This window comes from Mobula birostris, chromosome 5 (assembly GCF_030028105.1).
Source record: "Mobula birostris isolate sMobBir1 chromosome 5, sMobBir1.hap1, whole genome shotgun sequence".
Classification (NCBI taxonomy): Eukaryota; Metazoa; Chordata; class Chondrichthyes; order Myliobatiformes; family Myliobatidae; genus Mobula; species Mobula birostris.
Window position 1 is genome coordinate 61689422 of NC_092374.1, and position 27912 is coordinate 61717333.

The 27912-nt window shown below is 39.9% G+C and overlaps 1 protein-coding gene across 5 annotated transcripts in view; it reads left to right on the forward strand.

Annotated features, from left to right (window-relative positions):
• aco1 (aconitase 1, soluble) overlaps positions 1-27912 on the forward strand; it is a 75071-nt gene that overhangs the window by 21843 nt on the left and 25316 nt on the right. For all 5 annotated transcript variants that reach the window (XM_072258139.1, XM_072258144.1, XM_072258140.1 and 2 more), the window contains exons 3-10: positions 1027-1195; positions 3108-3245; positions 9195-9264; positions 13130-13313; positions 14156-14295; positions 14597-14768; positions 16275-16375; positions 22561-22677. In XM_072258139.1, coding sequence (XP_072114240.1) covers positions 1027-1195; positions 3108-3245; positions 9195-9264; positions 13130-13313; positions 14156-14295; positions 14597-14768; positions 16275-16375; positions 22561-22677 — 1091 coding nt within the window. The remainder of the gene's footprint in view (positions 1-1026; positions 1196-3107; positions 3246-9194; positions 9265-13129; positions 13314-14155; positions 14296-14596; positions 14769-16274; positions 16376-22560; positions 22678-27912) is intronic.

The window sequence follows — 27912 nt, forward strand, 5'->3', positions numbered from 1 at the left end:
TTCCCTGTTTTTGTACCATGGCACAGTTTTGCAATTTATTTCTATTCTCTTCATTAGTCACTGTTTACCACACTTCCAAAATGTTGCTTTACCTGCAGTTTTTGAAATTTAACCATGCACATCTGTGTCTTAAGTCAATAATACACTCAGTGGCCACTTTTAAAGTACACCTGTATGCTTGCTCATCAATACAACCATCAGAATGGGGACGGAATGTGATCAAAGTGACTGTGACCATAGAATGTGCAAAGTGGGGTGGTTTGAGTATCCCAGAAACTACTGACCACCTAGGATTTTCATGTACAACAGGATTAGGAATTTACAGAGAATGATGTGAGAAACAAAAAACATCCAGTGAGCGGCAGTTCTGTGGGTGAAAATGCCTTGTTATTGAGAATGGGCTGACAAGTTGCTACTGAGTGTACATAAAAATATAGTAGTCTCATCACTGTATTCTGGGAGCACCATCCTCTAAACTGAAAATCAAAGGTTCATATTACTGTCTTCCTTGTGCCTGTAAACTGTTTCCTGATGTATTCTACTTTTGATTTGTTCAATTCCATGAGCATTGATTTTGATAACTCTGCTGTTGCCAGTTGTGCCTCCATCTCTAATCTCTAGAATTCCTCCTGTACACCTCTCTGCATCCATGCTCCTCTTACTTTTAAGGCACTCTTGAAACCCAACCTTTAACCAGGGAAATGAAAGAAGTTACTGGCTGCATGCCCACCCGCATCCCTGATAATGAGGATGTGCATGCATGTATGATTGTCCAAGATGTCTCGATTGTCTCTCCAAAAGGAAACTATATTTTTGCACGAGAGTTCGGTCACATCCTGATATTTCCATATGTAACTAGGTTTATCTACTAATGTTCCTTTTGACGTACCTCAGATTATGATGGCACAACATTAACTCCGGACAGTTTTTTTTTCTTTTACTTACTTCAAAGCTTTTTTGTCCAGCTTTCCGCTGCAATTGTAATTATAGCCATTTTAAAATCACTTCCTTCTCTCCCCGCAATAGCACAGTTGCCATTCTCTATCCGTGTCCTTCTGGAAGCAGCAATCAGAAACTGTGACTGTTTTCTTGTGAAGAAAGAAGATGTTGAAAACATATTGAACTGGAAAGTGACACAACACCAAAATGTTGAGGTGCCTTTTAAGCCAGCTCGTGTCATCTTGCAAGATTTCACGTAAGGGTTAACTTAAATATAAAATGCTGAAATAGAATATATTGTGAATTAAAAAAAAATCTAAGCACAAATTGTCCTGTAAATTTTATGGGAATAACCTGTAGCTTATACAGGGAAAGCAAAATAATGAATGGTTGAATTTCTTTTCCTCCAAACTTGGCAATTCTATTCTGTAATGTGGGTGCACTTATCTGGGACATGGCTCCAGGCATGCTAGTTCCCTGCAAGAAGGTAATCGAGAGATTCTTTGTGAAGAATGTATTGGATAGAAAGGGAAAGTAAAGTGGATTGACCTTTGCCAAGAAAAATGGAAGATGCAAATCAAATCTGAAAGCTAAGCTGGGAAAGGAAAAAGCAATAAAAATAGCAGGTATCTGGTAGATGAAGGTAGGAAATTTCCATAGTGGAATGAGGAAAGGAAGAATAGAACCATTTTGATTGGAGAAACCGTCAGTGGCATAAGCGTAGCTAAGCAGATTCCATTTGCATGCATGGTGGAATGTAAACAATATTTGGTCACAATATTTTCTGCTACTAATCTCTGGGGTTTGGATTTAAAGGTTGCCTCTGTGCTGAGGTTGAGACTGATTAGAAATTAGTGATGCAAGACCTATCTATATCAGTGACTTAGAGGGATTAGAGTATGATGTGCTCCAATTTGTCAGTGATACAAAAAGAGGTAGGAGGGAATGCTGTGATAAGAATATATGGACTTAGCAGCAGGATGTTAATAGGTTGAGTGAATGAGCACAAGCTTGGGAAATGGAGTTTAATGAGGGAAGTGTGGGGTGTTTACTTTGATAAAAGGAATCAAATAGTGGATTACAGTCTAAATAGAGAGCTATTGCAAATGAGTGGAGGACAGAAGGATCTAGAAGATGCTATTGTGATTTATGTGCAAGAAGTTAGCGTCTAGATAAAGCAAGTAGTTAGAAGGACAAGTGCCAAATAGCCTTTATTGATAGTGGTTTTGGAGTTTAATATTGTACAGGGTGTTAGCGAGGTCGTAATGTGCACAGTTTGATCTCCTGATTTAAAGATGTACTGTAAAAACTCTAATCTGTTATCCAATTATTTGGAAATTGGAGGCTGTGCAGAAGAGATTCACCAGGTTAATTCCTGTGATAAGAATAGCTAAAGAATTTGAATCTATATTATTTGAAGTTTGGAAGAATGAGGGGAGATCTAATTAAAACATGTAAGATCCTCTCTTGACCGAGGGAATATAATTACAAAAGGCTGGTCATTTAAAGCTAAGGTGCATAGAATTTCTTCACCCAATGTAGTGAATCTCTGGACTTCTCTACTTTGGTGGTTTGTGGAGACTAAGTTATTGGAAGTGATTAAAGATGGTGTAGATAATTTTTTGAAAGATTGACGGCTGTTTGGAACTGGCACAAAAGAAGACTTGAACTTCACGGTAGATCAGGTATGGTCATATTGAATGGCAGGACCTAGGTAATCTCGTTTCAATTCTGCTTTTTTACACCTGTCTGAGCTTGCCTTATCCATTATAAATGGTGTTGAAGCCCATTGATCTAATTCCAAAACTTCCTGTGCATGATCATCTGTTGAGATCATTGCATGTACATACATATTTACTTCTGAGATGGAGTCCTCTCTTAGAGTCTGGATTGAATTTGTGCACAGATCCCATGGGCAAAATGAGTCCAAATGTCCATCTGTTCCAATAACAGATGACTAGCATCTGCTACTTGGAGACACAGGTGACTGTGGTACTTGCTCCCTCCTATACGTTAATATTTTTTTTTAAGACTGAAACCCTTGTCATAGACTGCAGATGTTTAATGATTCAACTGTTTTGAAGAGAGAAATATGTGACCAGGCCACTAAAGCCCTGAAGCTAATGGAGACTTTTTATGAAAATAACTATACCTGTGTTTATTTCCAGTGGTGTGCCTGCAGTGGTTGACTTTGCTGCCATGCGAGATGCTGTGAAGAAACTAGGAGGAGATCCAGAGAAAATAAACCCAATTTGTCCTGCAGATTTGGTTATTGACCACTCCATTCAAGTAGATTTCAACAGATGGTAAGTTGCAATCATTAAATTGTTGTGGCTCTTATTTCAGAGCTTATACAAAGGTTTTTTTTTTAATGACTTTGTGAATTTGCTTTCTAAAGAGAGATAACAAAATTAGATTTGGAGTTCTATTCACCGTTCTTTACTCGTGGGCCTTATAATGTTTTGAAATCAGAGCAGTTTCTTTTAGTTCCATGCTTATGGTTTTAATCTGATTCGGCATACTCTGCTGGTGTATTGATTTCAGTCCAGTACGTCAGTACTTAATATCTACTTAAAATTCTTGATGTTGTAGTTAGTAAGCAATAACTGTGTATTAGTGACAAGGATGCACCTTTGGCAATGTGGTAATAGCAGGAACATTCATCTATAGTTTTCCCCTTGATAGTTTCAATGGGACTAAAACTGAATAGTTGGTTTCACTTGCCGTAAAGTATCAGTTGGAAGTTAAGTTGTATACAGGTTTTATTTCCTGAAGACAGGCTTTAAAACATAGAAAGGCACCAGGATGGTGTAGTGATTAGCGCGACACTATTTCAGCTTGTGGCATCGGAGTTCAGAGTTTATACGCAGCGTTCTCTGTTTGGAGTCTGTATATCCTCCCCGTGAAATGAGTGCATTTTCTCTGGGTGCTCTGATTTCCTCCCTGGTCCAAAAATGTACAGGTTAGCAGGTTCATTGTCAGTGTAAATTGTCCCATGATTAGTGCTGTATTCAAAGCAAAAATAAAACAGAAGCCATGCAAGGTGCATGTAGGGGAGAGAACTTAAATATTATTTTTATATTGTTTTTATCAGTCCTGTCAGCAAGAATAAGGCAGAACAATTTGATATGAGGTGAAATATTTTAATGAAAAGAAGATATATCTAAGACTTTTGCACAGTACTGTATAGCTATTGAAAAAGTCAAGGTGATAACCACTTATAGTTAAATAGTTACAGAAAGAATCTAACTGATGATGATCATAAACGTGGCACTAAATTTTATAGCAGTGGACTCGTGTGGCAAGAGGCTATATAAGCTTGTCTATGTTGAAGAGAAATATGTTCACCAATTCTGCATAAGAAGTCTGACCAAATGCAAAGTTTGTAGTTAGTATGGATATGGGAGCTGTATGTTATGACTGGGAAGTTTAAAAATGGGACTACTGTATATGTTGAGATAACAGGTTAGACGTTCAGTAATAACACAGGAAATTTCTTCACTTGAAGAATAGGGTATCTGAAGCTGTGGCGCAGAGGGCTGTGGATGTAATGTTATGTATATTTTAAATAGGGATTGGTGGATTTGTAATTAGAGGAATAAAGGAATATGGAGATGGTTTAGAAAAATGGAACTCATGTAGGCATTTTGCCATGGCCTTAGTGAATAATAAAGCAGGCTCCAGCCACTGTATGACAGGCTGCTATTCTTATTATGTCATAATGTCACATAATAAGGTATTTTGTTAATTCATTATGTTTATCTAATGTCCACTTAAAGCCAGTTATTCATTATTCTACGTTTTATTTATTTTATAAAAGAAGGTCCCAGAAATTGTGGTGGCACATTAGTATCAGGTGAACACATCTCCTTTTCCTTGCATTGTCATTATGTTGGAGTTTACGTTTCCTAAGATCATTGAATAAGATACAGCTACAGATTTAACTTGATAAGATTAGTGGGTCATTTTGAAATGATTGTTTACTTCTGGTTGGGATATGGTTTAAAATAACAGCTCTTATTAAAGTAATAAATAATTACACAATCTGCTTTGCAGCTGAATTATATCCACACTTAATGTACAAATTAAATGTTGTTTCATGCAAAATATTTCTATTTATTTGATTTTACACTGAACTGAAAATGAGATGATCACAGAAATATTAAATACCTTTTAAGAAGCAAGTAAATTGGTGCGGTAAACATCTTGTAATAACCACCAACCTTGTGTTTATTAGTATTACCCTTTGCCTGAGTGGGATATACTTTTTAAAGTTCCTTTACCAGTGAATTAACAGGATTCTGATGAAGAACAATTTATTCTACTGTCTGACCCATGAAAATGCCTTTCGTTCATGAGCTGGTTTTGTTTGTGTTACATGTGAATCTTTAGAGTTCCGTAGTGGTGATATGCAGAGGATTGATTTTGTTTCTTAAAAAGTAATGCAGCACATTATTTCTTCGCTATAGATTAGTCAAGAGAGTGTTCACTCTCTTCTAAATCAAGCTGTTTCTTGCCGTACTTTTTTTTAAAAGGCCATCTGTTTTGTGTTCATACGACTATGTCTGATTTCCTAATTCCATTAATCTATTTATAGTAGTTTCAGTTTGGCTTTGCATGACCTGTTTTGCTTTTATTTTAATATAGACTGTCTGTGCATTCACCAGTTTTTTCCCAGATAGTCTAGGTCTGATCTCAGTGCATGCTAAGATGCAAATGGCTCCCTGGGGAAATGGCTAAAAACAGGGTAATATGCATGTTTATTGCAGAAAACTGCTGATAGGTGAAATTGAATGCTGTTGATCTATGTTTACAAAAACAGAAATTGTATGATAGGCAAATGCAGATTTCATTCTGAAATTAAAGTTTTTAATGTTTCTAGTGTTTTAAATGCATTATAATTTACACAAAAAGTCTTCATCAGTGTGTATCCTGGGTACCTGCTGAAAAATCAGTTCAAATAGAAGTTAATCCTCTTCGTCTGAATCCTTGATTTTGATGTGCTAAGTTGAACCGAAACATAGTTGTAAAAACATTGATAAATATAGGTTAATGGGAAAATGTCCCTTTCCATTTGAATGAATTTGGTACTTTCCATGGAAGTGAAGAGAATGAGATGACATTGAATGAAGCCATTTTCAAAGCTGTACTTTGTTTAGCATTGTACATGAATGTAGATTCACATGAATCCTCAAAGGTTATTAAATAAGAACTGGCCATTATTGGTGGAAAAACTTTGTAAAGGGGCCAAGCAGCAAGATCCCAGAAACTAACAGACGAGTGAAACAATTTTATTTTTATACTAGCATTTGATTTTTTTGTGTTTATGGGAAATTATGGGAAATTAAACACACACATCAAGAAATGGGGTAGACTATTAAGTGAACCAAAGTTAGTTTTGTACACTGGTATATGATACAAGTTTGTAGAACTCCTTATTGAAAATTGTGGCAGGGTCACTTTCAGATGAGATCAGTGCCTTTTATGCTTGCTATGACTGACAGAATATGGAGGCACTTTCACGAACTCCCACAGCACTCAACGACCCTGTGATCTCAGTCTCTGAGACCAACATGAGAGCATCTGCTTGGAGAATGAATCCACAGAAAGCATCTACCCCAGATGCTTCCCTGAGTACTGAAGACCTGTGCTATTTAACCAGCTGGAGTGTTTATGGATTTCTCCAGCCTCTCATTTCAGCACTCCAAGGTACCCACCAGTGCCCAAGAAGACCGTAGTAACCTACCTTAATGACTGTTGTCTGAAAGCGATTATATCCATTGTGGTGAAGTGCTTTAAGAAGCTGGTTTATGAAGCATATCAGTTCTGCCTCAGGTGACCTGCATCTGTTGCACGTTGCTTACTATCACTACAGATCAATAGCAGATGCTATTTCATTGGCTCTTCACTCAGCTCCAGGACAGCTGGAAAATGAAGGTGTGTGCATCATTGACAACTGCTCAGCATTCAACACTCTCACCCCCTCATCACTAAGCTTCAAGAACTAGGCCTTGATGCCTCCCTGTGCAACTGGATCTTCAGTTTTCTCACTGGCAGACCCTAGTTTGTGCAGATTGGCAATAATATCTTCTCCACAGTCACTATCAGCATGGCTGCACCACAAGGCTGAGTACTTAGTCCCCAGCTTTACACACTTTATACCTGTGATTGTGTGGCTAAGTGCAGCTCTAATGCTGTGTTTAAGTTTGATGACGGCACCACTATTGTTGACCGAATCAAAGCTGGTGACAAATTAGCATTTAGGAGGGAGATTGAAAATGTGTTTGCGTGCCACAACAACGACCTCTCACTCAGTGTCAGTAAAACCAAAGAGCTGATTATTGACTGCATGAGGATGAAGGTGGAGGTCCACGCACCAGTCTTCATTAGGGGATCAGAGGTGGAGACAGTCAATAGCTTTAAATTCCTTGGAGCGAACATATCAGATGAATGTGTCCAGGGACCAGCAGGTGGCACTACAAAGAAGGCACAACAGCGCCTCTACACTCTGAGAAGCTTGTGTAGATTCAGCATGTCACCAAAATCTTTGACAAACTTCTATAGATGCACAGTGATGAGTACCCTGCTGGTTGTGTCGTGATCTGGTATGGAAACACCAGTAGCCAGGGATGGAAAAGACTGGAAAGTAGTAGTTACAGCCCAGTCCATCGAAGGCAAACCCTCCTCTCTCCTCCCCCCCCCCCCCCAGATGAGTACATTTACATGGAGCACTGCGATTAGAAGATGAAAGATTAACTTTGTCACACATACATCAAAATATTAAAACATACAGTGAAATGCATTGTTTGCATCAAATCAATTCAGTGAGGATTGTGCTGAGGACAGTCAACAAGTGTCGCCACATTTCCTGCACCAATATGGTATGTCCACAGTTACTAACCCTAACCCTAAGCATACATCTTTGGAATGTGAGGGGAAACCAGAGAAAATCCATGTGGTCATGGGGAGAACATACAAACATATAGACAGTGCTGGGAATTGAACTGCCATCGGTGATCGCTGGTGCTCTAAATTGATTGCGCTAACCATTATGGTACAGTGCTGCCCCAGCATATGCAACGTCCATCATCAAAGCTGCATCCATCATCCAGGCCGTACTCTCTTCTCACTACTACCATTGGACAGAGGTTGCAGGAGCCTTGGGTCCCATGCTACCCGTTTAGGAACAGTTATTACCCTACAGCCATCAGGCTCCTGGCCAGCGTGGATAGCTACACTCAACACAACTCTGAATTGATTCCACAGCCTACCAACTCACTTTCAATGACCCTTTACAACTTGTGTTGTTGGTATTTTTTTTGTCTGCTCATTTTGTCTTTAGCACATTAATTGTTTGATGGTGTGTAAGTACAGTTTATTATAGATTCTGTTGTACTTTATTTTTCCTGTAAATGCCTGCTAGCAAGTATATCTCAAGGTAGCATGTACGTACTTTGATAATAAATTTACTTTGACCCTTTATTTTTAACTTTCTGACCATTCTCAAGCCTGTAACAACATATAGCTAAATCATAACTGAGATATTTCTTAATTTTCACTGTTGGTTAATAACTCATATGATTCTTATCTTATTAAAAAATTATCAATCCTAGTTTTAAAATGTTCTGTTGACTCAGTATCTTTGCAGAACTTTTGGCTTGGGAGTGGGAATAGGGTTACGTAGTGTATTTATAGTGTATTTTGTGTGAAGAAATTTTCCTAACATTTCCTTTGAGCGGTCTTAGTCCAACTTTAAGGGGCTCCTTTGTTCTGAATTCCCTCAGAAAATATTTTTCCTCTCAATTTTATCCTTTCAATTATTATGATGTCCTCAACCTAACCTTAATTATTTCACTTATTCTTTAAAATTTAAGATAATACAAATCTAATCTATGCAATTAGCCCTTTAATCTAAACTCCTCTTACCCCAGTATAGTTTTAATAGAATAGAAAAAGCCATATAGTTTATCTTAATAAATCTGGTATTTTACTTCTTGTGGCTCATGTTGTAAAGTTGAGTAAAAGGTTTGCTTTAATATGACGGTGTATTTCCATTTCTTCCCTTGAGTATAATCAGGAACAAAGTGAATATTGAAGATCTCATTATTCAGCATTGTAATACTAGATCAGTATTTTAAATGTCAGTGATGATTTGTGGCTGCAATATGTGATTGCTCTCAATTTGCTTCAGTAAATAATCTTGAGTACTGCCTTGTAATAAGTTTTGTGACACATGTTTTGTGCTTTCCTTGCAGGCCAGATAGTTTGCAAAAGAACCAAAAAATAGAATTTGAAAGAAACCAAGAAAGATTTGAATTTTTAAAGGTATTTCTTTTTCTATAGTGTTCTCAACAGTTCTGCAATAAAAAATGTATTTTAATATACTTTTAATGAAGATCTAGTAGCTTTTGGTTTTGAGCTCGTGAACTGAAAGAGATTCTCCAAGAACGCTTGTCGGGGAAGAGGCTGGAAAAGGACCAGAATTCTGAAACAATTCCAATTCCAGCCAGAATTGGAAAGAGGTTAGGAGATGATGGGAAATCACATGAACTGTGCTCAAAACTTAATATTTATTCATTTATTGAGTTGAATTTATATCATAAGTGTGTGTAAATGTGTTTATATTATGTGAAATCTTAGGAAAAGATTATTCTGCAGATCTTTCATTATCATTCTAGTTCTAGGATTTCTTTCCTGTTTTCCACCATTTGGGTCTGATGGTCATTAATGACACTGATTAAAATAGTTAAAATATAACTCTACCCTGGAACATATTTTGAAAACGAAGCCTTTTCTCTTCCTTTTGACCCTCTGTCCACACTAAAGCGGCGTTCTCATCCCCCGAAAATGGAGATTTTCAGAAACGGTCTCCAGAGTGAATAAATCTGAAAACGCCTAATATCCGTTGTAGTGTGTATGGGGTAAATGGAGAGATTTAAAAACGCTGTCATGACAACACCACAACAACAATGCATTTTCTGCTTCTGCTTGGTACTGCACAAGCACTGCCGGACGGCTGTTATAACGCACAGTCGGTGTGAACGGTGTGAGAGTTAAATTGTAAAGTGAGCTCCTTTGATTATTTAAAAACGCTGTCATGACGTGCCGGAACAGATGGCCGCAGCGCGGCATTTCGTTGTTTTCCTGAACACAACCCCCCACATAACCTAACAATTTCAGAACAGACAGCAACGAGACTGAAGCCAGAAGAGCTAGAAATGTACTCACCAAATACTTTGACCCATAGCTTACTGAATAAATAAGTATACACACTTTGCCCTGTTTTCTGTCCTTGTACGAAGGTGGTTTACCTATTTATGCAAGTACTTCTCTGACAGTAGATGTGTAACAACCTAATGTAACATTGTATAGCAATACAAGATAACACTGATGCAGACATGTTTTATACATTTAACAAGGCGCTTTATTAATGCAACAGAGTTAGTCAGTTTTTCAATGTTCGTCGTCAGCCGGGTCATACTGTTCGTGAACTCCCTGTCGGTTGCCTTCATACGTTCCAGTATTTTTTTAATATAGTTTTAAGTCCTCCTGCGCGAGAGCCACGAGCAATTCCTTTGAAGTTTTTCTACTCTGTAACTGGACAAATGCGCACTACGTATACCGTTTCCTCTTCGCTTGTTTTCTGTGTGTCCTGCGCATGCCCAATAGAGGAGAGTTGCCCAAATATCCATTTTATTGTGGACAGAGATATTTTGAAAAACACTTAGTGTGTACACCTGTCGTTTTTACTCGAAACCGGCGTTTTCAAAATTATCCGGCTTAGTGTGGATGTAGCCTATGAGGCAGGAAATACCGAGTCACTCCCAGTCTTTTGACTCAAGCACATAAAATAATGCGAGAAATGCCCAGCAGGTCAGGCTGCATGTGTGAGAAGAGAAACAGAGTGATAATTTCTGAGTGGAGACCCTTTGTCAGAACTGAAAAGAAGCAAAAGAAATTTGTAGAGCTGCAGGAGAGCCGGGGAGGAAATGACTCAATATGACTTCTATAGCCTCAGGTAACTTAATGTCTTGTATCAAATATCCATCTGCGATATCAACTCAGGGTATTTCTTTCCTCTCTCTCCCTGACCTGCCGGGCATGTCTTCTGCTCTGCATTTTGCAGCTCCCATGTTCACTTGCCTATGCTCTCGTTCTCCAACTTCTCCCTTTAACTCATTGACCAGATAAACTTGCTTACAGCTTATCCCCATCATCAATTCAGTTATCAGAGAGATCCCCCATCCTGCAGCTTTACAACCTTCACTTTGTCTCCTTTTTAGTTCTAACAAAACAGCCTTGACATAACTCTTTCTTTCCCCATAGATGTGGCTTGACCTGAGTATTTTGAGTACTTTGTTTTTAGTTATAGATTTACAGCACCTATGTCTTTAAAAAAAAAAGATTCTGTATTTTGATCTAGTTGATCTCAGTCATGTTGGCCCTTGGGAGGCTAAAATTGGCTTTGGGACATCTGTGTGTTAGATGGTGGGAAGGTGGGGATGATAGTCTTCTATCACTTGGTGCCCCTGTAACTTGCAGGAAAATTTTGCCAATGCTTTTTACTCACTAACGCGGGGAAGTAAATCGACAAAATGGGTATTTTGGTAAACAATGTGAAGTTGCAACATGAAGAGATTTAAAGAGATGGGTATTGTAAGTAACAATGCATTTTGAGAACACCTAGACAACGGCCCATGGTAATTTTTGGCTCGATCTATTGTTTCAAGTGCCATTCTTGAAAGGAAGCATTCTTGTGAATAACAAAAATAAATTTAAAATATAGTGGATTTACTTTCTGTTTATCATTAGCAATGTTTTTTTAATGTATTATGAAACAAAGAATAATGATAAGACCGTAAGACATTGGATCATTTGATAATACAGTGGATTCTGGTTAATTGGGACACATTGGGACTAGTACACTTTGACCTAATTAACTGCTGCCCCAAATAAGCCGAAGTTTTATGGAGGTAGTTAAAGAGATATAAAAAAAGACCAACTAACATTTAGCTGAATAAAAGATTATGTATTTAAATGAAATACAGACAAATTAGGACGCTACCAATATCACTAAGGTGCAACAGTATAAGATTGTATTAGTTCCTAATAGTTAATAAGAAAGGAATTCATCCAGTATATGCCACCGTGCTCTTTTCATTGACTGTAAATGAACAAAATCAGCAGACACTCCTAGTGCAGATAATGAACTGCCTTCATACAATGCTTTCAACATTTACATCCTACAAATCTTCATTTTCATTATAACATTCAAGATTATTGTTGATACCTTCAAATTCTTCAGTGTTTCTAAACTGTTGAAGTAGCAAAATTGTTTGATTTTCATTCCTGGCTGTTTCTGGCATCTCCAAGCCTGACTGCTTGAAACCACAGTGAGCAAGACAGTTCTGAATTGTCTTACTGCTTATTACTTGCCAGCTTATTAGTGACAAAAATCATTGTTTTACAAACATAAACATAGGCAACTTCTGTTATTTAAAAACGGTTCACTCTTAAGCACAGTGTAGTGTCTAACAGCCACACAAGTACATGAGACTGGCGCTAGTTAGAAACTGTTTGGAAACAGAATCCTCTCCCAATTCAGTGGCGTTGTGTCTCAAATAAACAAAGTGAATCCTAGCTATTTTATCAATTCGCTTTTGTTATTTAAGAGTTGTCCCAAATAACCGGCTGCCCTGATTGACCTAATTAGCCAGAACCCACTGTAATTTCTTTAGTTAAACATATCTACATGTTTTCAGCATAAATGTTTTTGAATTGTAAGTTTGAGCATGAATGTAAGTAGCAATGTTCAGATTGTGATAATGCAGAGTGATATCCATGTCAAAATAGAGTCCAAGGCAGATGGAAGTTTACCATATTAAAAAAAAAATCAAGTTCTAGAAAACTTGGAAAATTTTGCAGCTGGAGGTACTTTAAGTATTTTTTGCTTATATATATTTTGCTGCCTTTAGATACTAAGAAATCTCTGTCTAAGTTGAGTATTTTTCAAATTGCAGCTTGTTTGCAAAAAATTGATTAATAAGTGATTCTTTCATTTACCCTATCTTTTTTTATCTTGATCTACAGTGCAATGGTTTTTGTACCCTTGATTTGCATTTAGCACGACAATGTATATATAAATTATCTTCAGTTTTAATCTTTCCTTGTCTTTCTCTGTAAATTAAAGTGGGGCTCTAAAGCTTTTCAAAATATGAAGATCATTCCTCCGGGCTCAGGGATCATCCATCAGGTGAATCTAGAATATTTAGCACGGGTGGTATTTGATCATGATGGATGCTACTACCCCGACAGTCTCGTGGGTACAGATTCCCACACAACAATGGTTGATGGCCTTGGAGTCCTCGGCTGGGGTAAGCTACTTGTTAGATGTTGTCTTTATCTAAGCATTATGATTGATAATTAATTTTGTTTTCTTTGTATGAAAGTGGCTATTATTTTGTTCTTCCAAAATTGTTTCGGGTATTGAATTGTTTAAAGCACATTTTCAGTTTTAAGATTTATTTTTGAAAATTTTTAACATTTGTAGGAATGGTATCATTAGTCTCACCCTAAAACATGCCTTATACAGATTCTTTGATCATCTAGAGAAATGTGGAATTCCACTTGTTGGGATTTATGGTGATTCATTTAGAGGTGTATAATTTCTTAAAAATACTACTATTAGTTAAATGCAGATTACAAGAGAATATATTTGCAACACTGAAGCTGGGAAGTTTTGTTTAGGATTTTGAGCAACTGAGCACAGACTATGAAACTTGCCAAGTGTTCTAAAAAGCGTCCATGTATATTATTAAGATGAAAGTTTTCTTTATAATATTATGGAGGTCTCAGTCTCCAGAGGGACATGGAAGTTGAGCATATTCTAGTTAAGTTTGAAAAGGTTTTGACACAGAGAATAAGGACATTGGGGATCAGTGAGTATTATTGTGTGTATCTGCAGTTTGCTTGGCTGCATCATTGGGAGTATACCTTCAGTTCCCGTGCTACTGAGCTTTGGCATTTCTTCCCTAATCTCCCAACATCTTGCTCCTTAAAACCCATTTCTGATCAACCCTCCCTGTGTAGAGTACAAATGCTCAATTGCCAATAGAATATGTAGTTTCATTCAAAGTGTGTGCTGCTGGATTAAAATTTCAAGAACTTTATATGTGCTGGGATGTTCCGAATTGACGGTTTAATTTTTTTTCCGCAGGAGTGGGTGGAATTGAGGCTGAAGCAGTGATGCTTGGTCAACCCATTAGCATGGTTCTCCCAAAAGTAGTTGGTTATAAGTTAGTAGGAGCTCCAACTTCTTTGGCAACATCAACAGATATAGTCCTCACAATCACAAAAGTGAGTACCCCTATATTCTCACATAAGGGTGGAATAATTTGCTCCTAAATCACTGGAATCAGATTTTGTAAGCTAACAGGCAGCTGCTCCATAATGAGCAATCAGAAATTGTTAAAGTTTAGTACCATGGTATTCAATCTTTGGAAGTCAAACGTGTCTTATATCTTCATAAAATTAATTGTAACCAATTTCATATTTCTCTGTTATGGCATCAACTTCAGAAACAATGAAATTATTGTTGATGTGGATAATTAAAACTCCCACATTGAGGCCTTTCTTTTTGCTTTATTATTCTTCAAAGCATCTTCGCCAAGTTGGAGTTGTTGGGAAATTTGTTGAATTCTTTGGCCCAGGTGTAGCACAACTGTCTATTGCTGATCGAGCAACTATTGCCAACATGTGTCCAGAGTATGGGGCAACAGCAGCTTTCTTTCCAGTGGATAACATAAGCATTAAGTATCTGGAACAAACAGGTAAACATGGAAACTGTCTTTATAAATGAACAGTTTATAATCTGGATTTATTCTTTCTCCTCATCCTCATTTAGTGAATACTACTAAAATACCAATGATTATTCAACAATGGAATTGTGGACTTTGTATAACACAGATAGAGGCTGTTCAAAGAAATGTCCTAATTCTGGCAAACAAAAAGACTTTAAATCATGTCTAGTACCTGCTGACTTCAAACCCTAGACCTTGTAAAGTTCCTTACTTTCAAATACTTATCTAATTTATTTTTATGTTTTAATTTAAACTACCTCCAATGCCTTTCTAGCCAAAGCATTCTAGATCCTAACATTTCCTTATTTTAATGGCTCATGTAAAGTTGAGTAACAGGTTTTCTTTAATATGGCAGTGTTGTTCCATTTCTTCCCTTGAGTGTAATCAGGAAGAAAATGAATATTGAAGATCTCATTATTCAGCATTGTAGTACATGTGAACGAGGTCAGTATTTTGAATGGAATAATTGTTGATATTTCCTTTTATTTTAGAATAGCATAAATAATAATTGTCAGTAATAATTACCATGCTGATCCTGTAATGAGTTGAAAAACAGGATCAAGAAATTTGGGAAATGGGCTGATTGGCAATCTTCTTAGCCACAGGAAAAATGTAGAATGCAGTGAAGCCTGAACCTGGTAAATGGAACTCGCAACATAATTATAAAAGGCAAAAAAAGCATCAAAACTTAATGCTGTAGGAAAATCTGACATGACCGCATACCTATAAAATGATTTGTGGACATGTAAATTGGTTTATTATTGTCACATGTACTGAGGTACAGGTAAAAGCTTGTTTTGGTGGTGTAAATATAAATAATTTCATTACACCATTGCATTGAGCAGAACAAGGGAAAAGTAATATCAGATTCCAGAATACAGTTACAGAAAAAATGCAGTGCAGTCAGATAATAAGATGGGTGGTCCCAGTGAGGTAGATTGTGAGATCAAGAGTCCACCTTATATTAGGGAATTGTTCAATAGTCTTGTAACAGGAGGATAGAAGCTGTGCTTGAGCTTTGTGGTAAATGCTTTCAGGCTTTTGTATCTTCTGCCTGATGGGAAGGGGGTGAAGAGAGAATGTCTAGGGTGCCAAGGGTCTTTGACTTGCTGGCTGTTTCACTGAGGCAGTGAGAAGTGTAGGTAGAGTTCTCAGAGAGGAGGCTGCTTTCTGTGATGTGCTAAATGGTGTCCACGACTAGCTGTGATTTCTTGTGTTCACGAGCAGAGTAATTGCCATACTAAATTGTGATGCATTTGGCTTGGATGTTTTCTGTGGTGTATCAATAAAAATTGATGAGTGTCAAAGGGGACAGGCAAAATTTCTTTATACGGTTTGTTTTTAATACAGTTGCACGTGGATAGTATTCAGATACTTTGCTTTTTAGAGTCCCTTTTACATTGTGACATCAGAGGTTTTTAACTACTTTGTTTCTGGAAACCAACAGTTCTTGCTGTGTTCTCTTCCTCCTTCAAGGTCGAGATAAAAATAAACTGAGTTACATTGAAAGATATCTTAGAGCTGTTGGAATGTTCCGAGATTTCAATGATCCTTCCCAGGATCCGGAATTTACTCAGGTAAAGTTTATTGCTGCACGTTTAGATAATTATTAGTTTTTGCAGAAATCTCAAGTCAAATTTTAGATTTTTTTGTAACATGCAAGGTAGTCTCAGGTTTTTGAGTCTCATTACAATTGTGCCTTTCATGACCTTGGTAAGTATCAGTGTTTCCTGAAGTGTATTTGCTCCTAATAAGGTTGACAGGATAGAGACTTGCTTAGGGGTGAATAATGGAAAGTGGTTTAGAGCAGGGATAAACATCCATTTGAGTTTGATTTTCCAAGAAAGTTCCCATTTGAAATAACCTACTAAATTAGTTCTTTTAACCCTTCTGATGTGTGTATTGAGTCCTTTTGCCTGTAATTCTCTTTGTACTTTCACCTGTTTTGCTTTAACTAGTCCTGGCATATTTTTCAACCTAGTTTTGTTTATTAAGTTTTAAATTTTGTCCATGGTTTTTTTTTTCTGATATTTTTCAAATGATGAGTCTACACACCCTGAGTCTACCATCCTAGAGACCTTTCCTATCCTAGACCCACTCTAATACTTATTAAAAGTATATTTTGGATGTTGTCATCATTCTTTGCTTCAGCATTCTTTTCACAACTACCCCAGGCTTCTCCTTAGCCTCACGTTTCTGCATTTACCATACACTTTTGAAAATCACTGCTATTGTTGGCATTCCTTCATTTCTACACCAAAATTTTCAACTCTGCCATTCAACACTCAGCATTGTTTTGAATCTTAATCAGGACTCGTAACACTCTGTGCCTTCTGGTGCTACGTCCCCTTACTATCTAACTGGAGGAGGAGCACTCACAGGACTGCTTTGAGTCGGTGGCTGGACAATATTTAGGCATTCATCTCAATGAATATCCACAGTTGCACTGACTTCAATAAGACCTGTGTGGATGAATGTGTGCTTTTGAGAACATACCGGACATGGATGAATTAGGAGATTTGTAGTCTGCTGTGGGCTAGATATGTGGCATTCAAGACTGGTGATCCAGAGGTATGCAAGAAGTCCAGGTACGACCTACGGAAGGCTATTTTAAGAGCAGAAAAACAATTCCATTTGAGGTTAGAGACAGAATTGGATGCATGTTAGCTCTGGCAGGGTTTTCAGGCCATTATTTCCTACAAAGGGAAACCTAACATCATGAATGGCTGTGATGCTTTGCTCCCACATGAGCTCAATGCTGCTTCTGCTGTTTTTGAAAGGAAAAACAGAGTTACACATCTTCTGAAGTCTCTATATGTCTATGTTATATTTATGTATATGTATGTATTTGTGTGTGTGTTGCAGAACAACAGATTTCACGACATATGCCAGTGATATTAAACCTGAATCTGATTTTTGTCGTACTTTACAGTTAGTTAAATATTGTCACTTATAACAATTACGACAGTTGGTTTGTGCACAGCAAGCTTTCACAAACAGATATGCAGAAAATTTGAGGTTAATAACTCATCAGGGGTGATTGATAAGTTCGTGGCCTAAGGTAGAAGGAGACGAGTTATTAACCTCAAACTTTCTGCATAATCACTCAAAGAGTTGAACTGCATGTGCCTGTAATGAGAGCTGTATAACTCATCTCCTCAAACACGAGGAATTCTGCAGATGCTGGAAATTCAAGCAACACACATCAAAGTTGCTGGTGAACGCAGCAGGCCAGGCAGCAACTCTAGGAAGAGGTACAGTCGACGTTTCGGGTCGAGACCCTTCGGCAGGACTAACGAAGGGTCTCGGCCTGAAGCGTTGACTGTACCTCTTCCTAGAGATGCTGCCTGGCCTGCTGCATTCCCCAGCAACTTTGATGTGTGTAACTCATCTCCTTCTACCTTAGGCCACAAACTTATCAATCACCTCTGTTGTGGGCACTTTCTGGAGGTCCAAGATCTGTTGTCCACGACCGCTGGACTAAGTGTGTAACTGTAGGAGGGGGCTACATTGAAAAATAAATGTGCTAGGTTTTCTAAAATTGACTCCTACTGTAGGCCACAAACTTATCAATCACCCCTCGTAATGCTAGGAAAAACTCAGCTGGTTGGGCAGTATCTGCATTGTGAAAAGTTTTCTTTACATGATTAGAACAACATAGCACAGGCACAAGCCCTTCAGCTAACAATGTTGTATCAAGATAATTAAGCAAGTAATTAAAGACCTAACTAAACTAATTCCTTCTGCACACACAATGACCATATCCCTCTATTCTCTGCACATTCTTGTACCCATCTAAGAGCCTCTTGAAAGTCCTTATCATATTTGCCTCCCACCACCACCACCCCGGTAGTGCATTCCAGGCACACACCAAGCTGCGTACTTAAAAAAAAACCTTGCCCCTCACATCTCATTGCAATTTACCCCTTCTCACCTTAAATGTGTGTTCTATAGTATTAGACATTTAAACCCTCAAGGAAAAGATATTGACTGCCTTCGCTGTCTATGTTTCTCTTAAGCCTATAGCCCTGTATTTGATCTTCCATCAGCTTATGCTGCTCCAGAGAAAGCAACCAAGTTTGTCCAACCGCTCCTTGTAGCACGTTCTCTCTTATCCAGGCAGCACCCTGGTAATCTACTTCTCCCTTCACTTCCTCCTTATAATGGGCGACTAGTTGAATGGAATATTCCTGCTGTGGAGTTGTACGAAGCTGCAAGATAACTTCATGACTCTTGAACTCATTGTCTCAACTAATAAAGGCAAACTTGTCATATGTCTTCTTTACCACCCTGTCAACCCGTGCAGCTTCTTTAAGGAAGCTATCAACTTGGACCCAAGATCCCTCTGCACATCAACACTTTTAAGGGTCTTGGCATTAACAGTATACTGCCTCTTTTACATTTGTCTCCCAAAATGTAAGATCCCACAGTTGGCTGGACTAAACTCCATCTCCTATTTCTCTGCCCAAATCTGCAACTGGTCTATATCCTGCTATAACATTTGGCCCTTTTTTATCCTACCACACCACCAATCTTTGTATTGTATGTGACTTTACTAATCCACCTATCTACATTTTAATCCATGTCATTCTTATTTATTACGAACAGCAGAAGTCCAAGTATGGATCCTGGTATAATACCCTCTGCCTTCTATGGGCAAGTCAACTCTGAATCCAAATGGCCAATTCATTGTAAATCCCGTGGATCTTAATCTTCTAGATGTCAAACACCTTACTAAAATCCACGTAGAAAGCATCCATAGCATTACCTTCATCGAGCACTTTCAGCACTTAACCCAAAAAAACTCAGTCAAGTTAGTAACACACAGCTTGTCTGATACAAAGCCATGCAGTTTGTCCTTAATTATGCTATGGTTTTCCAAATCCTCACAAATTCTACCCCTAGGGGTTCTTAACAGAGTGGAGGAATAGAGTATCTTGGTGTTGTCATCCATAGATCTTTCAAAGTTGTCACACAAGCTGATAGAAAGGTTAAGAAGGTATGTGGTGTGTTGGTTTTCATTAGGATATAAAAGAGGCATTGATAGAGTGGACAGCCATTGCCTTTATCCTGGGGCAGAAATTCTAATGTACTAGGGCATGATTTTAAGAGGAAGTATGGGGGGGGTGTGATTGTCAGAGCTAGTTTGTTTTTTTTTTACACAGAGTGGTAAGTGTGTGTCAGGGTTGATCATATATCAAGGGAATTCAAGAGATTCTTAGATGGGCACATGGATGAAAGAAAAATGGAGGGTTATGTGGGAACAAAATGTTAGATTGATCTTGGAGTAGGTTAAAAGCTTGGCACAACATTGTGACCAAGGGGCCAAAGGGCCTGTACTGCGCTATATTGATCTATGTTCTGACAATTCTCTCCAGTAGGTTCTCTACCACTGATATATTGCTCACTGGTTTATAGTTTTTGGGATTATTCCTATTTCTTTTGAATAATAAATCAACAAGATAGTGTAGAGCTCCAATGTTCATAGAGGTTTTGGCTCAGATGTAATTTTTTTTTCTGGTTTGTAGAGATGGTTGTGGGGGTTAGCACAGTATGTTAGGGTCAGGTTAGGGTTTAAACACTGGGATGAGGTAGAGTTAGAGATCAGAGGTAGTAAGCAGAGTCCTGGACGGAAACTGGAGTCTGAGCCCCTGAGAGCAGAGGTTGGTTCAGCAGGCCTTGAGGACAAAGGCTGTTGTTCCCTGCAGGGATATCAAGGACGAGGGCTGGTGACACTCCAGGTTGGCAAATCCTGGGGCCTGAGGTCCAATGTCAACAGTTCAATAACAGTGCGCTTTGCCAATTTGTTCTTTGTCTCCACACCAAAGCCCAATTACAGTGAAATCGGCCAGCAGCACAATCAAGATTTTAAAGTTCACACTTGCAGTGCAATCTTTTTTATTTTATCCTAGAAACATTATCCCATTCATTTGAGAAATTTCCATAGTGTAAGGCAAACTGATGTATCTTTTAGCCCTTCTGTTGTAGAGACCTTGGATCCTCGTGTGCTGTGTTCTTTTGATTGACTGTAAATGCACAAAATTAGTGCAGACACAGTGCAGATAATGGACTGCCTTCCTACATGAAGTACTGTAAAAAGTCACTACATTTTAATTTTCTTTATTAGTTTTTGTTCTTATAGGAGTTGTCCCAAGTAAGTGGCTGTCCCGATTAACCAAAGGCCCAATTAACCAGAATCCATTGCACAGAACGGAGGGAAATCTGTTGGTAGCAGACACTGCATGGGTTGATCTGAATGGAGAGGTTAATCACATAAAAGTTGTGGACAAGAGGAACTAAAACATAAATGAGATTGGACGACTTGAGAGCAGAAGTAAAGAAAATGGAACAGTTTTGGTTGATGGCATCAGCAATGGTAAAGGAAAGCTTCTGTCCAGGGAACAACTTTTTTTTGCAAGCACTGGTGTAGAAGGTGTCATCAAAACAGGATAGAACTGAAGAAAGTAGGAAAATGAAATGGAGACCTTATGAAATCACTATCGAAGAGGGTGGCTGTGGGTTGGAGGTGTACAGTATTAATAATATTCAGCTTATTTGTTAGGTTTATTTACATCATGATTGTCCAAATTATCAGAGAGATTGGGGATTCAAAGATATAATTGGGAAAGGGCTGGACGAGAGGAGAAAAATTGAATTGTGATACATGGAAGTTCTGAGACAAAGCAGGCTAAATCAATGGGTCTATAAGGATAATTCTTGGTGATGAGATCAAAAAAAGTGTGAGTATTTGGGCGACTATGAGCTTGGAGGCTGTGCTGAGTAAATTTCAAGAGGAAATGAGTAAAATAGCTATTTGGGAAATTGTAGTTTGATGTTCAGTGGTGGGGTCTGTCGCTGGGGACATATTCCAAATTGGAGGTCTAAGAAAGTATTGGAGACTGGCATTCAACATTATTGAGGCAGAAGTTGATTTAAGAAATAACAACAGCACTGCACTTGTCTATAGGGTACTAGTATCACTGTGACATTCAGTTTCTGTTGATTCTCACCCTATCCCAGACAGCTTCCTGTTTACCCTCCCCCTTTGATTTCAAATTTTGACTAACAGTGATGCAAGGCAAATCTTAAACTTTGTCTTTCTCCCTCTTAGATGCTGCTTAACCAGTTAAGTACTTCCAGAATTTTCTATGTTTATTTCAGATAACCAGTCACTGTAGCCTCTTGCTTTTCAAGAACATATGGGGATTTGGCAGAGAAATGAAGTTGAGGTAGATTAGTTAAGATTTATTGAATGACAGAGCACGCTATATGGCTTCATTTCATATCTTATTTTTAATGGGTTGTCTTGTTTCTATGTAGTGTACATAAGAAAGTTAAACTTTAAAGGTTGATAGATTATAAAATTTGCTTTATTGCTTAATTAAATATGCTTTGTGGGCAATGGAAATGAATATTATATGGAAAATGTTCTTTTCGATCAGATAAAACAAGACAAATTTTGAATTAGCACATGTGCCCATTACGATTGTTACAGAGAAGCTACCAAGTTTATTCAATTAGCTTTCCATGACACATGAAAGAGCAGCAAATGAAAGCAGTTCTGTGAACCAGTGATGTGCAGTTTATGCAGACGTCAGAATGTGCAAAAATGCTTTTCAGATGCTATATGACCAGATATTGACATGTTGAATTCTTCTCTAGTTCAACAGAACAGTAATAAAAAGAGGAAAAATAAGTGTTTTCATAGAGTAATTATTGCATTCATGAACTCTTACAAAATGCTTTCTTTTGTTTCGTGCAGACTGTGGAACTGGATCTTAGTACAGTGGTATCATGTTGTAGTGGTCCCAAGCGACCTCAGGACAAAGTGGCCATGTCCGATATGAAACAAGATTTTGAAAGTTGTTTGACTGCAAAGGTGAGCTGCAAAAATGCCGTCTGCCAGAGGAAATACATTACAATGAAAGTTTTGTTTTGAGGATAAACTGGCTAAAAGCTAGCATCCAGTTATGTACTTGTTAGAGGAGAGTGTCCAGTTGGAGTGCCTTTGATTTCAATGCTGCAATTGTAGCTGTTTCCATTGCATAAGTACTCTGAATTCAGAAAATGCGCAAATAGTGGACAGATTTTACAATACTGTTTATGGATTTGTTGACAGATTTAATAATGCTGTCAGTAGATTTATTGACAGCAACACACATAAAAGTTGCTGGTGAACGCAGCAGGCCAGGCAGCATCTATAGGAAGAGGTACAGTCGACATTTCGGGCCGAGACCCTTCGTCAGGAATGTCGACTGTACCTCTTCCTAGAGATTGCTGCCTGGCCTGCTGCATTCACCAGCAATTTTTATGTGTGTTGCTTGAAATTCCAGCATCTGCAGATTTCCTCGTGTTTGAGATTTACTGACAGATTTGATGACTGTCCATAGATTTGTCAACAGATTTTACAACACTGTCAATAGATTTGTTGATAGTAATGTAAAAATCTGCGGCATTGGCTCAGAAAATGCAGTACCATTTGCAGTAGACAAACAACTAATGTGCAAAAGGCAGCAAACTGTGCAAACACAAACAGAAAAACAAAGAAATAATAATAATAAATAAATAAGCAATAAATATGAAGAGCATGAGATGAAGAGTCATTGAAAGTGAATCCATAGGTTGTGGGAACAGTTTAAAGTTCAAAGTAAAATTTATTATCAGTGTACATACATGTCACCACATACAACTCTGAGATCCTTTTTCTGTGGGTATACTTAACAAATCTCTAGAACAGTAACTGTAAACAGGATCTGTAAACTGTAAACATTAGGAACTGTAAATGGTAAACAAACTGCAAATGCAGACAATAAGTAAAGCAATAAATAACAAGCATGAAATAACAAGATAAAAGAGTCCTTAAATGAGTATAGTTATCTCCTTTTGTTCAAGAGCCTGATGGCTGAGGGGTAGTAACTGTTCTTGAACCTGGTTGTGTGAGTACTGAGACACTTGGTACCTTCTACTTGATGGCAGCAGCGAGAAAAGAGCATGGCCTGGGTGGTAGATGTGCGCAATGTTTGGGAGGGTTTTAGCTGTGATGTACTGGGCCGAATCCACTACCTTTTGAGGGGTTGTCCGCTCAAAGGCATTGGTCTTCAGTGATGGGGCAAGTGAAATTATCCCCTTTGGTTTAAGAGCCTGATGATCGAGGGGTAGTAACTGTTCCTGAGCCTGGTGGTGTGGATCCTGAGGCTCTGTATCATCTTCTTGGATACTTGAGACAAAAACCTTAAAACAACTTACAAAACAATAGATGCTAATCTAATACCTAGGACAGGACATGCAGTGTTTTGACTCCGCTCCATCACGGTGTAAGATTGTGATATTAACGTCAGTGAGGTGGCAAGAGTGGAACATTAGAATCTTTCTGCATTGGTGAATTAAGGTAGGCTGAGCCTCTTCTCATTATTAAGCACCTTACAGACTTGTACACTATGTAACTTTAGAAAACCTACAGCACAATACAGGCCCTTCGGCCCACAATGCTGTGCTGAACATGTCCTTACCTCAGAAATTACTGGGCTTACCTATAGCCCTCTATTTTACTAAGCGCCATGTACCTATCTAAATGTCTCTTAAAAGACCCTATCGTATCCGCCTCCACCACTGTTGCCAACAGCCCATTCCAAGCGCTCACCACTCTCTGAGTAAAAAACTTACCCCTGACATCTCCTCTGTACCTACTCCCCAGCACCTGAAACCTGTGTCCTCTTGTGGCAACCACTTCAGCCCTGGGAAAAAGCCTCTGACTATCCACGCGATCAATGCCTCTCATCATCTTATACACCTCTATCAGGTCACCTTTCATCCTCCATTGCTTCAAGGAGAAAAGGCCGAGTTCACTCACCCTATTCTCATAAGGCATGCTCCCCAATCCAGGCAACATCCTTGTAAATCTCTTCTGCACCCTTTCTATGGTTTCCGCATCCTTCCTGTAGTGAGGCGACCAGAACTGAGCATCGTACTCCAAGTGGGGTCTGACCAGGGTCCTATATAGCTGCAACATTACTTCTCAGCTCCTAAATTCAATTCCACGATTGATGAAGGCCAATACACCGTACGCCTTCTTAACCAGAGAGTCAACCTGCGCAGCTGCTTTGAGCGTCCTATGGACTCGGACCCCAAGATCTCTCTGATCCTCCACACTGCCAAGAGTCTTACCAGTAATACTATATTCTACAATCATATTTGACCGACCAAAATGAACCACTTCACACTTATCTGGGTTGAACTCCATCTGCCACTTCTCAGCCCAGTTTTGCATCCTATCAATGTCCCGCTGTAACCTCTGACAGCCCTCCACACTATCCACAACACCTCCAACCTTTGTGTCATCAGCAAACTTACTAACTCATTCTTCCACTTCCTCATCCAGGTCTATATAAAAATCACGAAGAGCAGGGGTCCCAGAACAGATCCCCGGGGTACCCCACTGGTGATCAACCTCCAAGCAGAATATGACCCGTCTACAACCGCTCTTTGCCTTCTGTGGGCAAGCCAGTTCTGGATCTACAAAGCCATGTTCCCTTGGATCCCATGCCTCTTTACTTTCTCAATAAACCTTGCATGGGGTACCTTATCAAATGCCTTGCTGAAATCCATATACACTACATCTACTGCTCTCCCTTTATCAATGTGTTTAGTCACATCCTCAAAAAATTCAATCAGGCTCATAAGGCATGACCTGCCTTTGACAAAGCCATGCTGACTGTTCCTAATCATCTCCTGATCTCCAAATGTTCATAAATCCTGTCTCTCAGGATCATAAACACAAAATAATCTGCAGATGCTAGGGTCAAAGCAACACTCACAGCACACTGGAGGAACTCAGCAGGTCGGGCAGCATCCGTGGAAAAGGTTGGTCGACGTTTCAGGCTGGAACCCTTCGTCAGGACTGTAGAGGGAAGGGGCAGAGGCCCTATAAAGCAGGTTGGGGAGGTTGGGAAGGAGAAGGCTGGTAGGTTCTAGGTGAAAAACCAGTAGGGGGAAAGATAAAGGGGTGGGGGAGGGGAGGCAGGGAGGTGATAGGCAGGAAAGGTGAAGAAAGAATAGGGGAAAACACAATGGGTAGTAGAAGGAGGCGGAACCATGAGGGAGGTGATGGGCAGCTGGGGGAGGGGGCAGAGTGACATAGGGATAGGGGAAGGGAGGGGGAGGGAATTACCGGAAGTTGGAGAATTCTGTGTTCATACCAAGGGGCTGGAGACTACCTAGGTGGTACATGAGGTGTTGCTCCTCCAATCTGAGTTTAGCCTCATCATGGCAGTAGAGGAGGCCATGTATGGACATATCCAAATGGGAATGTGAAGCAGAGTTGAAGTGGGTGGCTACTGGGAGATCCTGTCTGTTTTCGCGGACAGAGTGGAGGTGCTCAACGAAGTGGTCCCCCAATCTGCGTCGGGTTTCACCGATGTAGAGGAGGCCGCACCGGGAGCACCAGATGCAATAGGTGACCCCAACAGACTCACAAGTGAAGTGTTGCCTCACTTGGAAGGACTGTTTGGGGCCCTGAATGGTGGCAAGAGAGGAGGTGTAGGGACAGGTGTAGCACTTGCACTTACAGGGATGTGCCAGGTGGGAGATCCGTGGGGAAGGATGTGTGGACCAGGGAGTTGCGGAGGGACCGATCCCTGCGGAAGGCGGAGAGGGGTGAAGAGGGAAAGATGTGCTTAGTGGTGGGGTCCTGTTGAAGGTGGCAGAAGTTGCAGAGGATAATGTGCTGGATCTGGAGGTTGGTAGTGTGGTAGGTGAGGACAAGGGGAACTCTGTCCCTGTTGTGGTGGCGGGAGGATGGGGTGAGAGCCGAAGTGCGGGAAATGGAGGAGATGTGGGTGAGGGCATCATTGATGACAGCAGAAGGGAAGCCACAATCCTTAAAGAAAGAGGACATTTGAGATGTCCTGGAATGGAAAACCTCATCCTCGGAGCAGATGTGACGGAGGAACTGGGAATAGGGAATGGCATTTTCCCGGGGTGGGGTGGGAAGAGGATTAGTTGGCATTTTAGGATGAGGTTTTCCGTTCCAGCATTCCCTATTCCCAGTTCCTCCGTCTCCGCCGCATCTGCTCCAAGGATGAGGTTTTCCGTTCCAGGACATCTCAAATGTCCTCTTTCTTTAAGGATTGTGGTTTCCCTTCTGCTGTCATCAATGATGCCCTCACCCGCATCTCCTGCATTTCCTGCACTTCGGCTCTCACCCCATCCTCCCACTACCACAACAGGGACAGAGTTCCCCTCGTCCTCACCTACCACCCCACTAGCCTCCGGATCCAGCACATTATCCTCCGCAACTTCCACCACCTTCAACAGGACCCCACCACTAAGTACATCTTACCCTCTCCACCCCCCACAGGGATCAGTCCCTCTGCAACAACCTGGTCCACACGTCACTCCTCACGGATCTCCCACCTGGCACTTATCCCTGTAAGCGTAAGTGCTACACCTGTCCCTACACCCCCTCTCTTGCCACCATTCAGGGCCCCCAAACAGTCCTTCCAAGTGAGGCTATATTTCACTTGTGAGTCTGTTGGGGTCATCTATTGCATCTGGTGCTCCCAGTGCGGCCTCCTCTACATCGGTGAAACCCAACGCAGATTGGGGGACCATTTCGTCGAGCACCTCCGCTCCATCCGCCAAAACAGACAGGATCTCCCAGTAGCCACCCACTTCAACTCTGCTTCACACTCCCATTCAGATATGTCCATACACGGTCTCCTCTACTTCCATGATGAGGCTAAACTCAGATTGGAGGAGCAACACCTCATAGACCGTCTAGGTAGTCTCCAGCCCCTTGGTATGAACATAGAATTCTCCAACTTCCCGTAATTCCCTCCCCCTCCCTTCCCCTATCCCTATGTCACTCTGCCTCCTCCCCCAGCTGCCTATCACCTCCCTCATGGTTCCGCATCCCTCTACCCATTGAGTTTTCCCCTACTCCTTCTTCACCTTTCCTGCCTATCACCTCCCTGCCTCCCCTCCCCCACCCTTTATCTTTCCCCTTACTGGTTTTTCACCTGGAACCCACCAGCCTTCTCCTTCCCACCCTCCCCCCACCTTCTTTATAGGGCCTCTGCCCCTTCCCTCTACAGTCCTGACGAAGGATTCCAGCCCG